Here is a 14,587-nt window from a genome sequence, read left to right on the forward strand (position 1 = left end):
AGTCCTTGAGGGAGAAAACACAAGCATCTGATTACAGGTTGATCACTCACAAAAATACCTCATGTCAGCATGAGTTGCAGCTCAAAAAGTGAGTCTGCTTGGGAACAGGGTGGAAGTCACTATCCAAAACACTGTCCAGAAGAAGACATAGTAATTCAGACCTTGATTCTAAACATATTTTTCTTACCTCATTCCCTGTTGACATGACTGCAACCACTGGAAACTTGTTAACTTCTACTTCGGTTACTCCAACAGTTGCTAAGAGACCAATCTCAGATGGACCCATGTGGGTTCCTTTAGCCAGCACACATTCACCTCTTTTAATGTCATGTCCTATAGGTCTGAAAATCATAGCACAGAAAAAAATGAAAGAAAAACAGAATGAGATTGAAAGTATCTTTCCTTGATTGGTCCTGCTCCCGGTGAGGAGTGTCCAGGGATGTTCATTAGTAAGATTGTCAAAATGTCAGTACTACTTATGGTTAAAAAATGACTATAAAAATCACCAGGCCTTCCATTCCTTACAGAGATATTTTACTGTTTATAAAGTAGGATGTTTACAGACCTGATATCTTGGCCTGGTCGAGCCTGCACCAGGATTCGAACCTCTAGTTCTTCTGTGCCCTACAAAAACAAGGAGATCAAATACGGTCAGCTGGGCTATTCAAAGAAGATTAATCAGCTTTAATTTCTCAGAAGTCTACACAGCTTACAGTACTCATTACACTGAGACCTTATGGTTTAAGCATCATCACTGTTCTCCTGATCTGTGTGTCAAGATTGTAATACAATGTATGCTAAAACTATGAGAAATTCTCTCTTTGATGAGCTCACCAGGGGAGGACCAGCACTGAATACATAGTTTTACCTTTCTTTCTTTATGGTACCTGGTTTTACCTGTCTTTCCTATGTTAAGTCTTATGTTTGTCTGTTGATCTGGTATACCGAGTGGATTCTTTCTACTCCTCTCAGCCAACTTGATCTGCTCAAACAATTTCAACGATGGCATTTCAAAAAGACCATTAGTCTGATAGACAATATGTCACTACATCTGCAGAATGGTGGGAAGAAGCTATATGCTCTAGCTGTTTCAGGATTTTCATGTAGATTCCTGTAGCGGAAACTCCTACTTGAGAGCTTTGTACAAACCAGAAAGAGGCTTATTCATCATGTTTATTTACTGTGAACAAGAGACAGTGGCCTGAAAAGTCTGATGCCTACTTTAATATTTGTGTTTACTTCTTCAGAATTTCAATGGTTTGGCAATTCTTTCAATGCTGATAAATGGCACATGGACTATATTGTTAATATTTAATTTATAAGCCCTGCAAGTGGGTTGATCATATAGACACTCAGCTTTGAGATAGTGCCAGCCTGTCAGTAGCACTACATCTATACTTACTTAGACTGGAACAGATTTTGTTTTTACATTATCATGTAGTGCTTCATACTTTAAGTACCTCAAAGTTATAAATCAGAAACTAATATTACAAGACAAACAAGGCACATCATTGTCATTTGGAATTTTTACAGGAACAATAGTGTTGTATAGGACACTGGGACTTGTCTCTTTTCTTAAAGGTGATATGGACTGCATTTTGAGTTCAACCTAAGTGCTTTAAACTAAAGGCCCCAGAGTTAATGTTAATGAACTTGTTGTTACAGATTGTGATTCTGTTTTTCTACTGTGAAAATGGATAAATTTAAACCCCTGAAAACTACGAAAAGACTAACAAAAACATCAGCTCTGAAAAAACTGATTTCTTACTTTATCACAGTATTTTCAAAATATGCTTTTAATGCAAATTCTGTTTCTTTTATACCTGCTCCTCCTGTATACAAGAAGAGACTATTTTTGGCTGCTAGCGTCCAAAATGGCTGTGCTGGTGCCCAGGATGTCCTCTTATCTCCCTTATCCCCAACTGAAGCTGTAAAAGACACTTTAGGCTTGTGATGAAAATCTGGGGCAACAGTTAGTCTAAGAATTATTTTATTTTTATAATACTCTGGGGATGGTTGGCCAGTCACAAAGATTTGTATTTTCCATATCTTTGATAACATTTAAAGATAGCTAGGAAGTTTCTAGGGAATCAAGAGGAGTGCCAATGATACATTTGAGTAATAGAAAAGGTCCTATTTAGGATGGCTGGATTAGGGGAAACAAGGAAAAAAAAGGCTTTTGCGTAATTTAGTAATCCCAGGTTTGAAGAGCACTGTGGGAAGTGTGACTGTGGACAACATAGTGATGTGCAGAGATTGTTATTTATGGAATTGATGGATATCCCAGAATGCTTTACAAGATAATTCAAGGTGTCAAGTAGGGCTTGCAGGGAGGTATGGCATTATGCTGAGAACACCCTCCTCCATTTTGTGTGTATCAGGCAGCATTCTTCTTGCTGTGTATTAATATATTTTGAACTATGTCCGAGTGGTTTACTCTGATGGTTGTTAACAGCCAGCATCCATACTGATATACTGATGCTCGGTCTTGATATAGGATTTAACTCTTGTTTTGGTTGATCACATTGACCTCCTTTTTCCTACTAAGTGACATAAAAATTCAAAATGAAAAGGATGTAGACATGTTTTTGCAAGGATCTTTCTCAACGATTGTGCATTTGGCAAACTGATGAGAATTCCTCTTCCTGCTGGATAGATGTAATTCCTTTCAGGCCTGTGACTTCTACAGACATCTAGGGAATGCTTGCTATGATATTTAAGTACTGCTACCACCACTAGAGGTCAAGGAGCTCCTTTTAAAAGTACTCTCTGTCTTTTCAGAAGAACATTTTTCAGATGTTAGAGATTTCATTTCAGTTAAATCCCAGCCCTGAAGGAGTTCTTAACACTAAAAAGAAAAATATTCTTGAAATATGTAGCCACACAGGCATGAAAAAGGAGAGAAAAATACATATTAGTTAAACTATACTAATTATTTATGTACAGGATTAGCAGAGTAGCGTATTCAAGGACACATAGAAACTGAAGGTGGCTGACCATTTGCTAAAAAATTCAGAGTTTAAGCACATAGGCAAATAATCTGTTCTCACATGCAGAGGAGAACATGCACAGAAAAAGTGGAATCCAGAAAGACAGTCATCCAAAGAAGTAGAAAATAACAGGATATCATGTATCTCGCTCTGCAATGTGATAGTCCTCTCATGATGAGGTGGGCAATGGCCACAGAAAACTTGCTCAGTGAGGCTAATGGGATGATTAACAAGCAGTGAAAGCAATGGTGTATTTTACAGGAAGATACAATCTACACATACACATCTGTCACCTCAAAGGAAGACTGACTCAGTAAATTGTTAGGAAGAAGGTCAGCCTAGACAGCTTGCTGACTTCATCAGATGTAAAAATCTATGCATTTACAGTAATAAGGTATGAGAAAGGATCATGAGAGTATGTTTTAGTTTTTGCTGTCTTCATCAGCTTTGAACACTAGAATTCATCTGCTTACACCCCAGCTGCAATCACAAAGCTAGCATAGAGCTATGGCGAAGTGGAACAGCTTGTCAGAAGAGCAGCAGAGAAGCAAAGGCTGATTTGAGCAGAGAACCATGCACACACTTCATTCCAAAACTGAACTTGGAAGTTGTGTCAGTAAGAGACGTATCTTCTTGCCTTAAATGTGTCAGATGATGGCAAACATGACAATGGTGTCCTGAAATCACAGCTGGGTAAGTGAAGGCAATGATTCAGAAGGAATTCTCTGAACACAAAGGAAGTCTAAGATGGACTGTTTGGGATACAGTTGTCTACAGACAGCTCCTGTGCTTCGTCAAAAAACACATTTTACTTTGTTAAGACAACTCTGCATACAGAATTACTACTGCAGTAGTCATATTTTTTCTGTGGTATTTTGCAGCATTTGTAAGATAGAGCGCTAATACGATTTACAGGTATGCTGGAAAATCTGTTCAAATTATACAGTTAAGACTGTGTTCTGGGGGAATATGCACCTTATCCATTTCCTGGTTTTGAGAGGTCTTGAATTCAGTAATTTTCTCATTTTGAAGGAGCACAGAGGTCTACTGAAGAAACTTGGTTATGGTTTAAAAAAATCTGGGGGGCTCTTACTTCCCCTGTTACATAATAAACCCCCTTATTCTAAACATATGCATTTATTGTAAGGTATGTGCACAAGACATATTCTCCAAAATCCACCAAATTCCCCTTTGCTGAAATGAGACCAACTCTGGTAACACAGAACCATCTCCATAGCATAGTTCAAAATAATCCAAGTCATCTAATGATTTTGCAGCACTTAAAACAATTCACTTTCCCACAGAAAACCATATTCAGCTTTAATTACATCACCAGTAATGCTACACTGCAGTATTTCAATGTATTCTTCTGGGATCAATATGTATTTTAAGAAAACTTTTCCCCTTCTTACTTGGTGAGTTTAGGAGAACTTTTAAAGTCCTCATCTTGCTGAGTTTCAGGATGATCCTGAAATATAAAGAAGATTGCTCTATCGCTAAATGTGAACTCAGTAGAAAAGAAGGAAATAAAATGTCTGATTGCCACTATTCTGTATTTTAAAATGTGAATACACTAGGCACTCAGATTGGACTGTAGTTACGGATCTCTGGGAGGCGTTTGCCTTTCAATCAAATCATGCTCCCAAACACTTTGGTGTCAGCATTCAACAACTGTGATGAAAAATCAATGTCAGGACAGGTAGGTCTGCAGTACTGTTATCACAGCCTGAAAAAGTGAGAAGAATTGCCACTAGGAACTGATGTGAAAATCCTCAAACTTCTGAGATTAACAGAAGAGTTTTTCTGTAGGACTATCTTTTATATTTACAGGATTGTATCATGAGCCATTTTCTGCTGAACACAAAAGAAAAATGAGTTTTAACTCGTGACTCACATCATCTGATTCCCTGATGAGCTCTGTATCTTCCACTTGCACCACTGCATCAGCACCACATGGAATTGGAGCACCGGTTGTAACGCGCATTACCTGACCAGGCATCACAGTCTGAGTTGGCTGAAAAATAAACAAACAAAAGTTAATTTACTTTTGAAAAGAAAAATCTCAAACCATTTGAACTTTATGGAAGTAATCTGAAAGACTAAAATTCTTATTTGTGGCATAAGTCTTGATATACTGCTAGTGATATCAACAGGTATAAACTCCAATGTATTTAAAGAGCATTAGTTCATTGCTTCAGATCTAGCTTTTTTTATATGGTCACATATTAGGTGGCTTCAGGTTTTTCCCCTTAGATTTCTATCACAAGAATAACTTTCAGAACAAGGAATATACTGATACTCTGGTTGGCTCAGAAAAATAACTGGCTCAGAAATCTAACAGCTAGATGATGATCTTCTAGAAACTTACATGAGCAAAAATCTAGTAGTTCTCTGTACGTAAATATTTTTGCAGAGTACTCTGGTCTCCAGGGTTGAAATTACTTTCTTTTGGTTTGGTTGAGTTTTTATTCTGTTTTGTTCTACCAGCACACTATATATGGAAAACCAGCAGCTTGTAAGTAAAGTAATGTAACCAGCTGCTTCATTTTTAAGCAGATTTCCTCATACTGAGAGACAGCTCAACACTACTTCACACAGGATATCTATCTTTGTGGGGGTCAGTTTAGCAAAGCCTAAAATTGATAGTATACTACAGTTATGTAAAGTCACAGAACATTACAAAGTTTCAGCAGAAGCAATACAAAGACTAGAAAAATATCAGAACAAACAAATGACATGGTTTTAATAAAATTTCTCACCAGGCAGCCTATTTCAATAGATATTTTTCAAAATCCAGAGTAAAATTGTAATTTGACCATAATCACTTAAGAAATAAATAACTAAAAGAAAAATCTTTCTAAAAAAATGCAGCTAAAAGAAGCTGGTATGATGATTGAGATTTCATTGCTGGCATATGAGTGCTTGCTCCCCGCAGCACTTTAGTAAGCCCTACTTATTTAGGCTTTACTGCTATTAAGGAACATGTGCTACACACAGATCTACGCAGCTGTGATCAGACCAACATATTTTGTATGTGTCACATGTATACATATAATTCATGTGCAGATTGACTCTATATTCCATATGCAGCACTGGAATATGCCCAGGACTTCTCAGACTGTGATTAGCATGTATTTGATAGCAATCCACAGACCTGCAAGCAGTACTGCCCAAGCACTATTCTTACCCGCTCTCGCCCAGCAGTCATTTACTCTATGACTTTTGACAGGAGGCTAAGACATCTGCAGATTCTAGACCAGTGGCCAACGTTTCAGCTGTGCAAAGCTGTGTTTGCCTTGCCCATTCTTCTGCTCCATTTCAGCACTGTCACAACCTCTGAAATTTGTTACTTTGAAATGTGTATTTCAAAGGTTGCTCATTGGGACAGAAGCCCTAGGGAGAGGCTGGAAATGGATTGTACCTGGTTTACCACAGTATCACAGTGACCTATGTATCCCAAGAAACAACTGAGCCTGGAGTTGATTGAATCCTGACCCTTTTCTAAGGGTAACAGAAATCTAACATCCTTTGAGAAGAACATAAATAAAATGCTAAAATAAACTAAAAAAAAGATCACACTTGCCATATGTCATGGTTAGTGTGTTTTTAGGGCAAGATTCATGTTATCCTAAAGTAGGTATCTTAAACAGATGACATAAAAATAGTTTTTTTTAAAAATGGTATTTATTTCTCACCACAGACTATGCAAGGAGCTGCGGATGAATAGCTGAGATGCTGCCATTTATCCTGAAGATGCTTAAAAGCGAAAATAATCTTGTCTAGTGTGTTATTTTGATATTTATGAAAACAAATACTGCAAAAGGCAAAGCTTATGCCTTGGATTATGGGAGCTCTTTTGCATATAGTTGTAGATGCAGTCTATACGCACATTATAGGTAATATAGGTAATACGTAATATTGTTTTGAACTTACTAAAGTATTGATGTCTTTAGTGACAATTTTTAGAGGAAAAATGTATCGCATAAAAAAATTACCCCATTTAAAATGCTTTTTTTGGGCCTCAAAAACCACAAAGAATATAAAATGTCTAGGACTCTGCCAGAAATCAGTGCCTATGGTGATAAAATGCGCTGTAACTATCCATGCTTTTGGAGTTTATTACTAGATGAGTTAATTTTTTGAGGTGTAATGATGTGAAACATTTAAACAAATTTATGATACAATAACAATTGCTTTTAGAATTGGTTGCTCATATATTTAATTTCCTTTTTGTCCTTTGAGAATTTGATCAGATTGACTTTATGAACAAAAGTCAACCATCAGATTTGTGCATGAATCTCCAGGGCTGTGTTCTTCTGTGCTAGAGACTATGAAAATAAAGAAATGATTTCTTCTCAGAAAGCATATTAATGTACAACAATTTCACAGAAGCTCTTTTAAAGGCCTTTGAATCTCACACTTACCTGGAATAGGGCAGTACTGGGTTCTGTCCTTTGCCTTCATCACTGATAATCTATTTAATGTTAGTCACTGAATAAAACCCAGAAATAATCTATCGAGCACAGCCCCCATCTAAGGCATTTTCTCTTGCACATGATTACACCTCTCCTGCATGATTTACAATGACCCATGCTCCTTTCTGTAAAAAAGCCCAAATTAATGGAAAGGTAACAAATGTCTATTTTCCATCCTATATTATAGCTGATTAGTCACAGTGCCTCTTACAGATGTCTTTAGAAGGTCTTCCAGGAAATGCTAAGCTCCAGCTATTCAAGTCTATAGGAAGAAAATCACTGCTCCCCATGGCTGAGTTTTTCACACAGAAGCCATGTAGATGACTCATGACTAGTACACTCAAATGTGCCCTAACCTCCCCAACGTAGGATAGTGTCTGCAAGTCTTCCACAGTACAAAATAAAAAATGGTTGTTAACATAAACACAACCATCTGGAAATGGAAATCAGAAAATAATACACAATTTACAAATTGATACAGAAATGTCCAACTTGGCTATATGGTCTCTCTGCAATTCTCAGTCCCATTTTCTTCCTCTCTATGTAGCATTTACATAACCTTTTTTGCTACAGGAGGAGCCAAATCTAAATCTATTTTTAACTCCCTGCTGTGAATCATTCTGTTAATTGGTCTGTAACATGAAAAGCAGAATGTTGCTGCTGAGAGTGACTGAAGGGTGAAATAAGACTGAGGAGCCTTCCAAGACTATAAATAATTTCTTGGGAAGGAGATGAACCTAAAGATGTGTTGGCCCAAGAAAAAAACTTTGACCAAAGGTCAGCAGCCTCATTTTTCTAACTTGCCACTGGTATTTCCAGAACTACTCTCTCTCTGCATGCATCCTCCCACCCAATTTTTGTTCCTTCCCAGAGAGGTTTCCCATTCCCATTAATCTGGGAGGACAGACTGTCCCTGCAGAGAGACATTTGTGAGCTCTTGAATTTTGTAGGAGGGAAGCAAGCTCCCATTTGCCCTTTTATCCTTTGTACAAACCTGCTGAACTGATTAGGACACTCAAACCCTTTAGAGCTGTGGGCAGTCCTCCCCATTAGACACAGCTTCAACAGTACTGTTTTTGAGCACCAGTGTGCTGTGATATTTTTTAACTATCAAAATGATAATATTGATGAAAGGTGAATAATAATAGGAGTGATAATTCATCAGGTTGCTCTGCTGGTTCTTGCTATTTTATAGTGATCATAAAAAGGGTTGTAGAAATAGTTGTCAGTCTTTTGGATTCTAGACTAATGCTTGAAAATGCAGATGGAAGGGCTAAAAATCGAAGGCGGGTGAAATTCATTAGTTTACTTTTTTAGTATTTAAAGTAATTTTACATATTTTGTATAACAGATTCATTAATCTAAGTTCATGTGAATATCATTATTGAGAAGATGTCTATTATACCAAAGTACAATTCATGATGATGGATGGGAACTACAGCAAAAATTACTTTCCTAGTCCTCTGTATCTATCACGATTAACCAAATTAAATGCCTATTATACATTTAGGGGCAGTTCAAGTCCATTTTCAAAAAAATGGAACGATCCTGCAACTGGTAATACTTCTAAAACCTGAAACAACTTTTAAACTGTATTTACTTTATTCAAGACTTTTTCCTGTAGCAGTCAAAATGGCCACACTGTAAAATGCTCATTAAAACCAATCAATCCTTTGACTTCCTGTTACTTATTCCATTTCTGCACCATTTCATACACAATACACAGAGTTATAAACTGGGACTTGAAATAGCTAGAGAAACATTTTGGATTAACACATGCTCTCCTGAAAAGCAGGACTGACAAATTGACAGAAGAAAAAAAGTGGTTGAATGCAACTGATTTTTTTCCTATCACCCCAGTATTAGTACAGGAACATTATCAAATGTACTCTTGAGTTTGAAAGTAAATCCCAAATAGTGCCCATTCATGAATATTTATACAGCACAGCAGGTCATGAATGGGTGCTGCCCTGACTTGCTCTTAAACTCGATCCACGTATCTGCTAAGGTACACAAACACTCTTCTGATTTAACAAACAGAAAAGGAGCAATACCACAAACTAAGCTGCTGCCAGGCTTCCTCAAGATTGTTATGATCATTACCTACCTTTAAAGGTTTCATACAAAATTCTTACACTTTGTTTTGCAGGTATCAGTGTGAAATATGCAAGCAGCTTGTGGAAACAGTTATTGGGCTGATGTCCCTTTTAAAACCTGTCAGCAAGAAGGGGTTAAATCTTGCTTTTCTCTTGTTTATGAATTGTAATGCCACTGGAAACCTTATGTCCTCTAACATTGTACTAGGGCAGAACATTACTGTATGTACTCCTACATGTCAGCACAATGCTCTGAAGTATTTTGGGATATCCTTGCTAGCTCCTTATATAACCGTACGACCTCACTTTCTGAAATCATGTCCGAAGGCACATAGCAGGAGGCTAGGTACAGCTGTGTCCTACTTCATGCCACCTCCAAGAATATTGAGTTTTGGAGCACTAGAAAGGCTTGTAAAAATACAAAGCAAGTATCTTACAAAATAAAAAAAAAAAAGAAAAAAAAGAGAAAAGAAATTGTGCTCACCTGCTCACCAGCCTGGGATTCCCCTATGATGAATCGATCTCCGGGGCCATCAGCAGCTGTTAAGATGGACAATACAAATAGTAAAGGCTGAACCAAAACAAACGATGCCATTAGAAATTAAGAACAGGAGAACCAAAGGATGGTCTAAGATGCAGTTCTTCAGTGTCAGCATGACAAAGGGTATAGAAGTTTTGCAAACATTTTACATTTTAGGTCCTTTTAAGTTGTGTTTATTATTTTGAAAATTACAGGTTCTATGGTACTTTTAACTGAAAATTTCTGGGCAATAAGGGATCAGGTAAAAGGAGATTAGGAGGAATTACATTAGTAACAAAGATTTAAGAGTGTTCATGAGATTATTTTTATAAAAATGTCCACCGTGAGCAAATTTTTTCCATGTGAAACTAACACAGGGGGACCACATATTTTGTAAATGTATTACCTATCTTTTTTCTAGACAACAATGGAATATTGACATTTCTAGATTCTGTCTCTGCCTTTGGAGGAAAATGTGGACAAATGCAGTGGTTACAGACTGTATAGATGACCATACAGGTTTGGCATTTTCTGAAAAGCACTAGGGCTAAGATAATGCAACTTGGACTGCCACATTAGAAGTCTGCGTTCTGTTTCTTTTTGTAATTTTAGGAGGTAGCACTGAACTAGTTACCTTATACCTTTCACTGAAGCCATTCTGAAAATTAGAAGTCAGAGATCATTGATTTAACAAACTGAGTCTCCAGGACTTCTAATTTAGCCAAATCTGTATTTTTACAGGGACAACAAAGGCACCATTACTAAGGAAGTTTAAGCTTCTGCCTGCCTCAAAGGTCTTTCAGCAAGCTGCATTAGTGGTATTATAGGCTCCACCATGGTGTGAAGCGTGTATGGAGCACAAGCAAGTCTGCCTGTCCAAGCACAGCAGCCATGCTGTCAAGAGTCTTCAGACAAACTGGGTTCATACAATCATATTTAAATATGTTTTTTTATTAATTTTAAATCTTTAACTGTCAAAAGTTGATTTCTCAGAGATGAAGTCTAATTAGTGACAACCTTTATCTTAATACCTTCTGGTTCATTTTGAAAGCCCTGAATATACAGCTAGATAACCTTATTGTATTGAGAAGAATTGCTTTCAGGAAGGATGCCCATTCAGTCTGTATAATGATTTATCACATTTGTACTCATAATTCAGCTGCAGCTCTGCAGATGGTGATCTATGGTACTTAGTCATGTTTGAAGACTAATGATTAACTTAACTTTAAAAGCCTATCAACAGCCTAATCTGTGAGCTTTCGAACAAACTCTAAAATAAGAAAGTGGAAAAGGACTCTTCAACTACTTGTCTTTGAATAATGCATATACTACTACTGAATACAGTTGTCAGACCTTCACTGAAAAAAATGCGCTGGGATGATCCAGCAAAAGAAAAGAAAAAATTCCCTAATAGCTACAATATTTTAAACCTGATAAAATGCTACTGAATTAGATTTTATTCCCCCATTAATAATGATATGGAGACAAAGTTTATAGAAGATATATAACTGATACAGCTTGAAAAAAGTGGACAAGGTTTTGGGCAAACAGGTTTATGTGACTGAAAGCTAATCGTTTATTTTTTTGTAAAAAATATGTGTTAATGTAGTCAATATTATTTCTGCCTACAAGCTTTGTTTCTCATATCCTGTGATAACAGGTCTACAAGAACAATTTAGAATAGAATAGAATAGAATAGAATAGAATAATTTCAGCTAGAAGGGACCTACAATGAACGTCTAGTCCAACTGCCTAACCACTCCAGGGCTGACCAAAAGTTAAAGCATGTTATTAAGGGCATTGTCCAAAAGCCTCTTAAACACTGACAGGCTTGGGGCATCGACCACCTCTCTAGGAAGCCTGTTCCAGTGTTTGACCACCCTCTTGGTAAAGAAATGCTTCCTAATGTCTAGTCTCAACCTCCCCTGGCACAGCTTTGAATCATTCCCACGTGTCCTATCACTGGATCCCAGGTAGAAGAGCTCAGTACCTCCCTCTCCACTTCCCCTCCTCATGAAGCTGTAGAGAGCAATGAGGTTGCCCCTCAGCCTCCTTTTCTCCAAACTAGAGAAGCCCAAAGTCCTTAGCTGCTCCTCATAGGACATTCCGTCCAGCCCTTTCACCAGCTTTGTTGCCCTCCTATGGATGCATTCAAGTATCTTACTGTTACTCTGTTTGAATCCACCACCAAAATTAGGGTCTTGTGAGTTGGTTCGGACAGAAGTTGTTGAAGATGGCGTTCATGATCGTTCTGCTCATTCTGCGTGTTTACTGAGATTGTACTTGTGCTTTCCCTTACCTTGTAGCAATCAGGTTGCAAGACAGCATCTGCTTGATCCCAAGGCCTTTGTCAGTCAGCATTCTACTCAGAGCTCCCCCTCTCAGCTTTTCTCAGTGTTATATTACCTGTATTTCTCTGGCTACATCTGCACTCCCTTGCTGCTATTACTGGTCATTTTGGTCTGCCTGTCTCTCACACACATGGATGACAGACATCTGCAGTCAAACCCGTCTTGTACACCTGGAATTTTATTTTTATATCAAATCCATGGGGAAGCTATTGGACTACATCCATTGACTGGGTTTGCAGACAGTCTGTTTCATGGACAGCTGCTTTCCATTGTTTCAGCTGCCAGTAACAAAAAAGATATTTTAATGTCCACTGAAAAACGTTGGCTATTGTGTCCAAATTTCAACACGGTGTTACGATGATTCAACCCCTACCACAATGAATCACTACTAGTATAATGTTCCATCATATATATGTTAATTTTCCTCCATAGATATCTGAGGTGAATATCATTAGCCTTACTTTACAAAGGGAAAACTGATGCACAGAGAAGCAACTTGCTCAAAATCATGCAGCACCTAGTGGCAAAGCAGAGGATGCATTGAGGTCTCCTGGGAAACCACTCGCTGCTTGCTCCATGAAGTCACACTACTCATTCTATTTTATACAGCAACTGCAATATTTTCTAAGTAAAAATGAGATTTTCTTTTGAGGTGCCTCCATAAGAGTACATTCTGATATGTATTTTTGAAAATTCTCTAATGCAATCATAAAATAATTCACAAATAGGAAGCTGGATCTGTGACAGTTCAACGAAGTAACAGATATAAGAAATTCCCAATTAAATCAAAAACAGAGGAATAGAAGAAGAATCTGTCATTCAGAAACGGATGTTCTGTTACTCTCCTGAATTCTTTATGTTTCCAAGAAACTCACTAGCAACACAGGTGCATGTCCATGAGCACACATGGATGTACCTTTGCTCACGTACATATGTATCCACTTAAAAGATCTGAATTGAACTTTATTGTCTTCCTTCAACACAGCTGCATTCTACGTAACTGTGACTTCAGCAATGATCTGAATGAAATCTCAACCAAAATAACCACTGCTGGATCCAAAATAGGTGAATTAACATGTTATAAAGTGGTTTTACAGACACTATACTGCATGTCTACAAAGTGGGTGTTTACCTCTGACAGCATAGCCATCTTTTACTGATGCTGGAAATGGTGGTAGATTATCTTTTGCATATACATCTTGAGCAAGGACTCGGCCCATTCCATCTAGAAAAGAGAAAAGAGAAAAGACCATGCTCCATGTCATTACAGCTAGTGAAACAGAAAAAAAGTGAACAGCAGTGTGCTCTGATGGATGAAATGTATGTGTATGTGACATGAATAGACCTCTCGGGTTTTTGATTTCTGCCTCTACATAAATGAAAAAAAGACTGGACTCTGAAAGTACTGATGAAAGATTTTTTCAGTAAGCTGTGTTCCTGGTTATAGTGAAATTGTTGACAGTAGATCTGAATACCAGGTATCCAAACACAGAGGTAATAGCTCTGATACAGGATCAGACAGAAAAAACCCCAAGTATTTGTTTCTTCAGGACAAGCTTTTCCCCTGAAATCTTTTAAAAATACATACTTTTGTGTATTTCAATTTTAAAAGAAAAGCTCTTCTTTTTTTTAAAAGCTTTTAAAATAACATTTCAAAAGTGAATCCTGGGTGCAAAAGGTGAGAGAGGATGGATTGAGCCCAGAGGACTCAACATAAACAGTAATGATAGGCAAGTTTCCATAAACTGACAAAGTTTTGCAATAGATTAACTTTGCCTAATTGCTGAGAGCATTTCTGCTTAATGGAGGGTAAGTGCATGTAAGTGTCAGGATTATATATGTAAATTTACGCTGCTATAGTTCTAAATATTTTAATAGGTGTTTCGAACATACTCTTTCCCTTCACTTAGCAACTATGACTGACGAGTTGTAATTCGGCTCTGTCTCACTGTAGAGACTGATATGAATTACTTCACCCTCAGTCAAGTGTGCACTATTAGTTTGCTTTTAAGGCACCAGCAAGAGCTTTTTTTTAGTATGATATGGAACAGAATGGAAAATATGTATCTTATCCCTTCATACAGTGTGAGAGTGAGAAAAAAGATTTATTACATGTGTGATTGAATGGACTGGGAAGGGGCACATGGGTCAGAAC

At 37.5% G+C, this 14,587-nt stretch overlaps 1 protein-coding gene across 19 annotated transcripts in view; it reads right to left on the minus strand.

Moving 5' to 3' along the window:
* The window catches only part of GPHN (gephyrin), a 313,923-nt gene that overhangs the window by 30,241 nt on the left and 269,095 nt on the right, over positions 1–14,587 (minus strand). For all 19 annotated transcript variants that reach the window (XM_052782423.1, XM_052782421.1, XM_052782417.1 and 16 more), the window contains 5 exons: positions 13,565–13,657; positions 10,046–10,101; positions 4,885–5,004; positions 566–624; positions 188–341 (listed from right to left, as the gene is read on the minus strand). In XM_052782423.1, coding sequence (XP_052638383.1) covers positions 188–341; positions 566–624; positions 4,885–5,004; positions 10,046–10,101; positions 13,565–13,657 — 482 coding nt within the window. The remainder of the gene's footprint in view (positions 1–187; positions 342–565; positions 625–4,884; positions 5,005–10,045; positions 10,102–13,564; positions 13,658–14,587) is intronic.

Source organism: Harpia harpyja, chromosome 3, assembly GCF_026419915.1.
Source record: "Harpia harpyja isolate bHarHar1 chromosome 3, bHarHar1 primary haplotype, whole genome shotgun sequence".
Taxonomy (NCBI): domain Eukaryota; kingdom Metazoa; phylum Chordata; class Aves; order Accipitriformes; family Accipitridae; genus Harpia; species Harpia harpyja.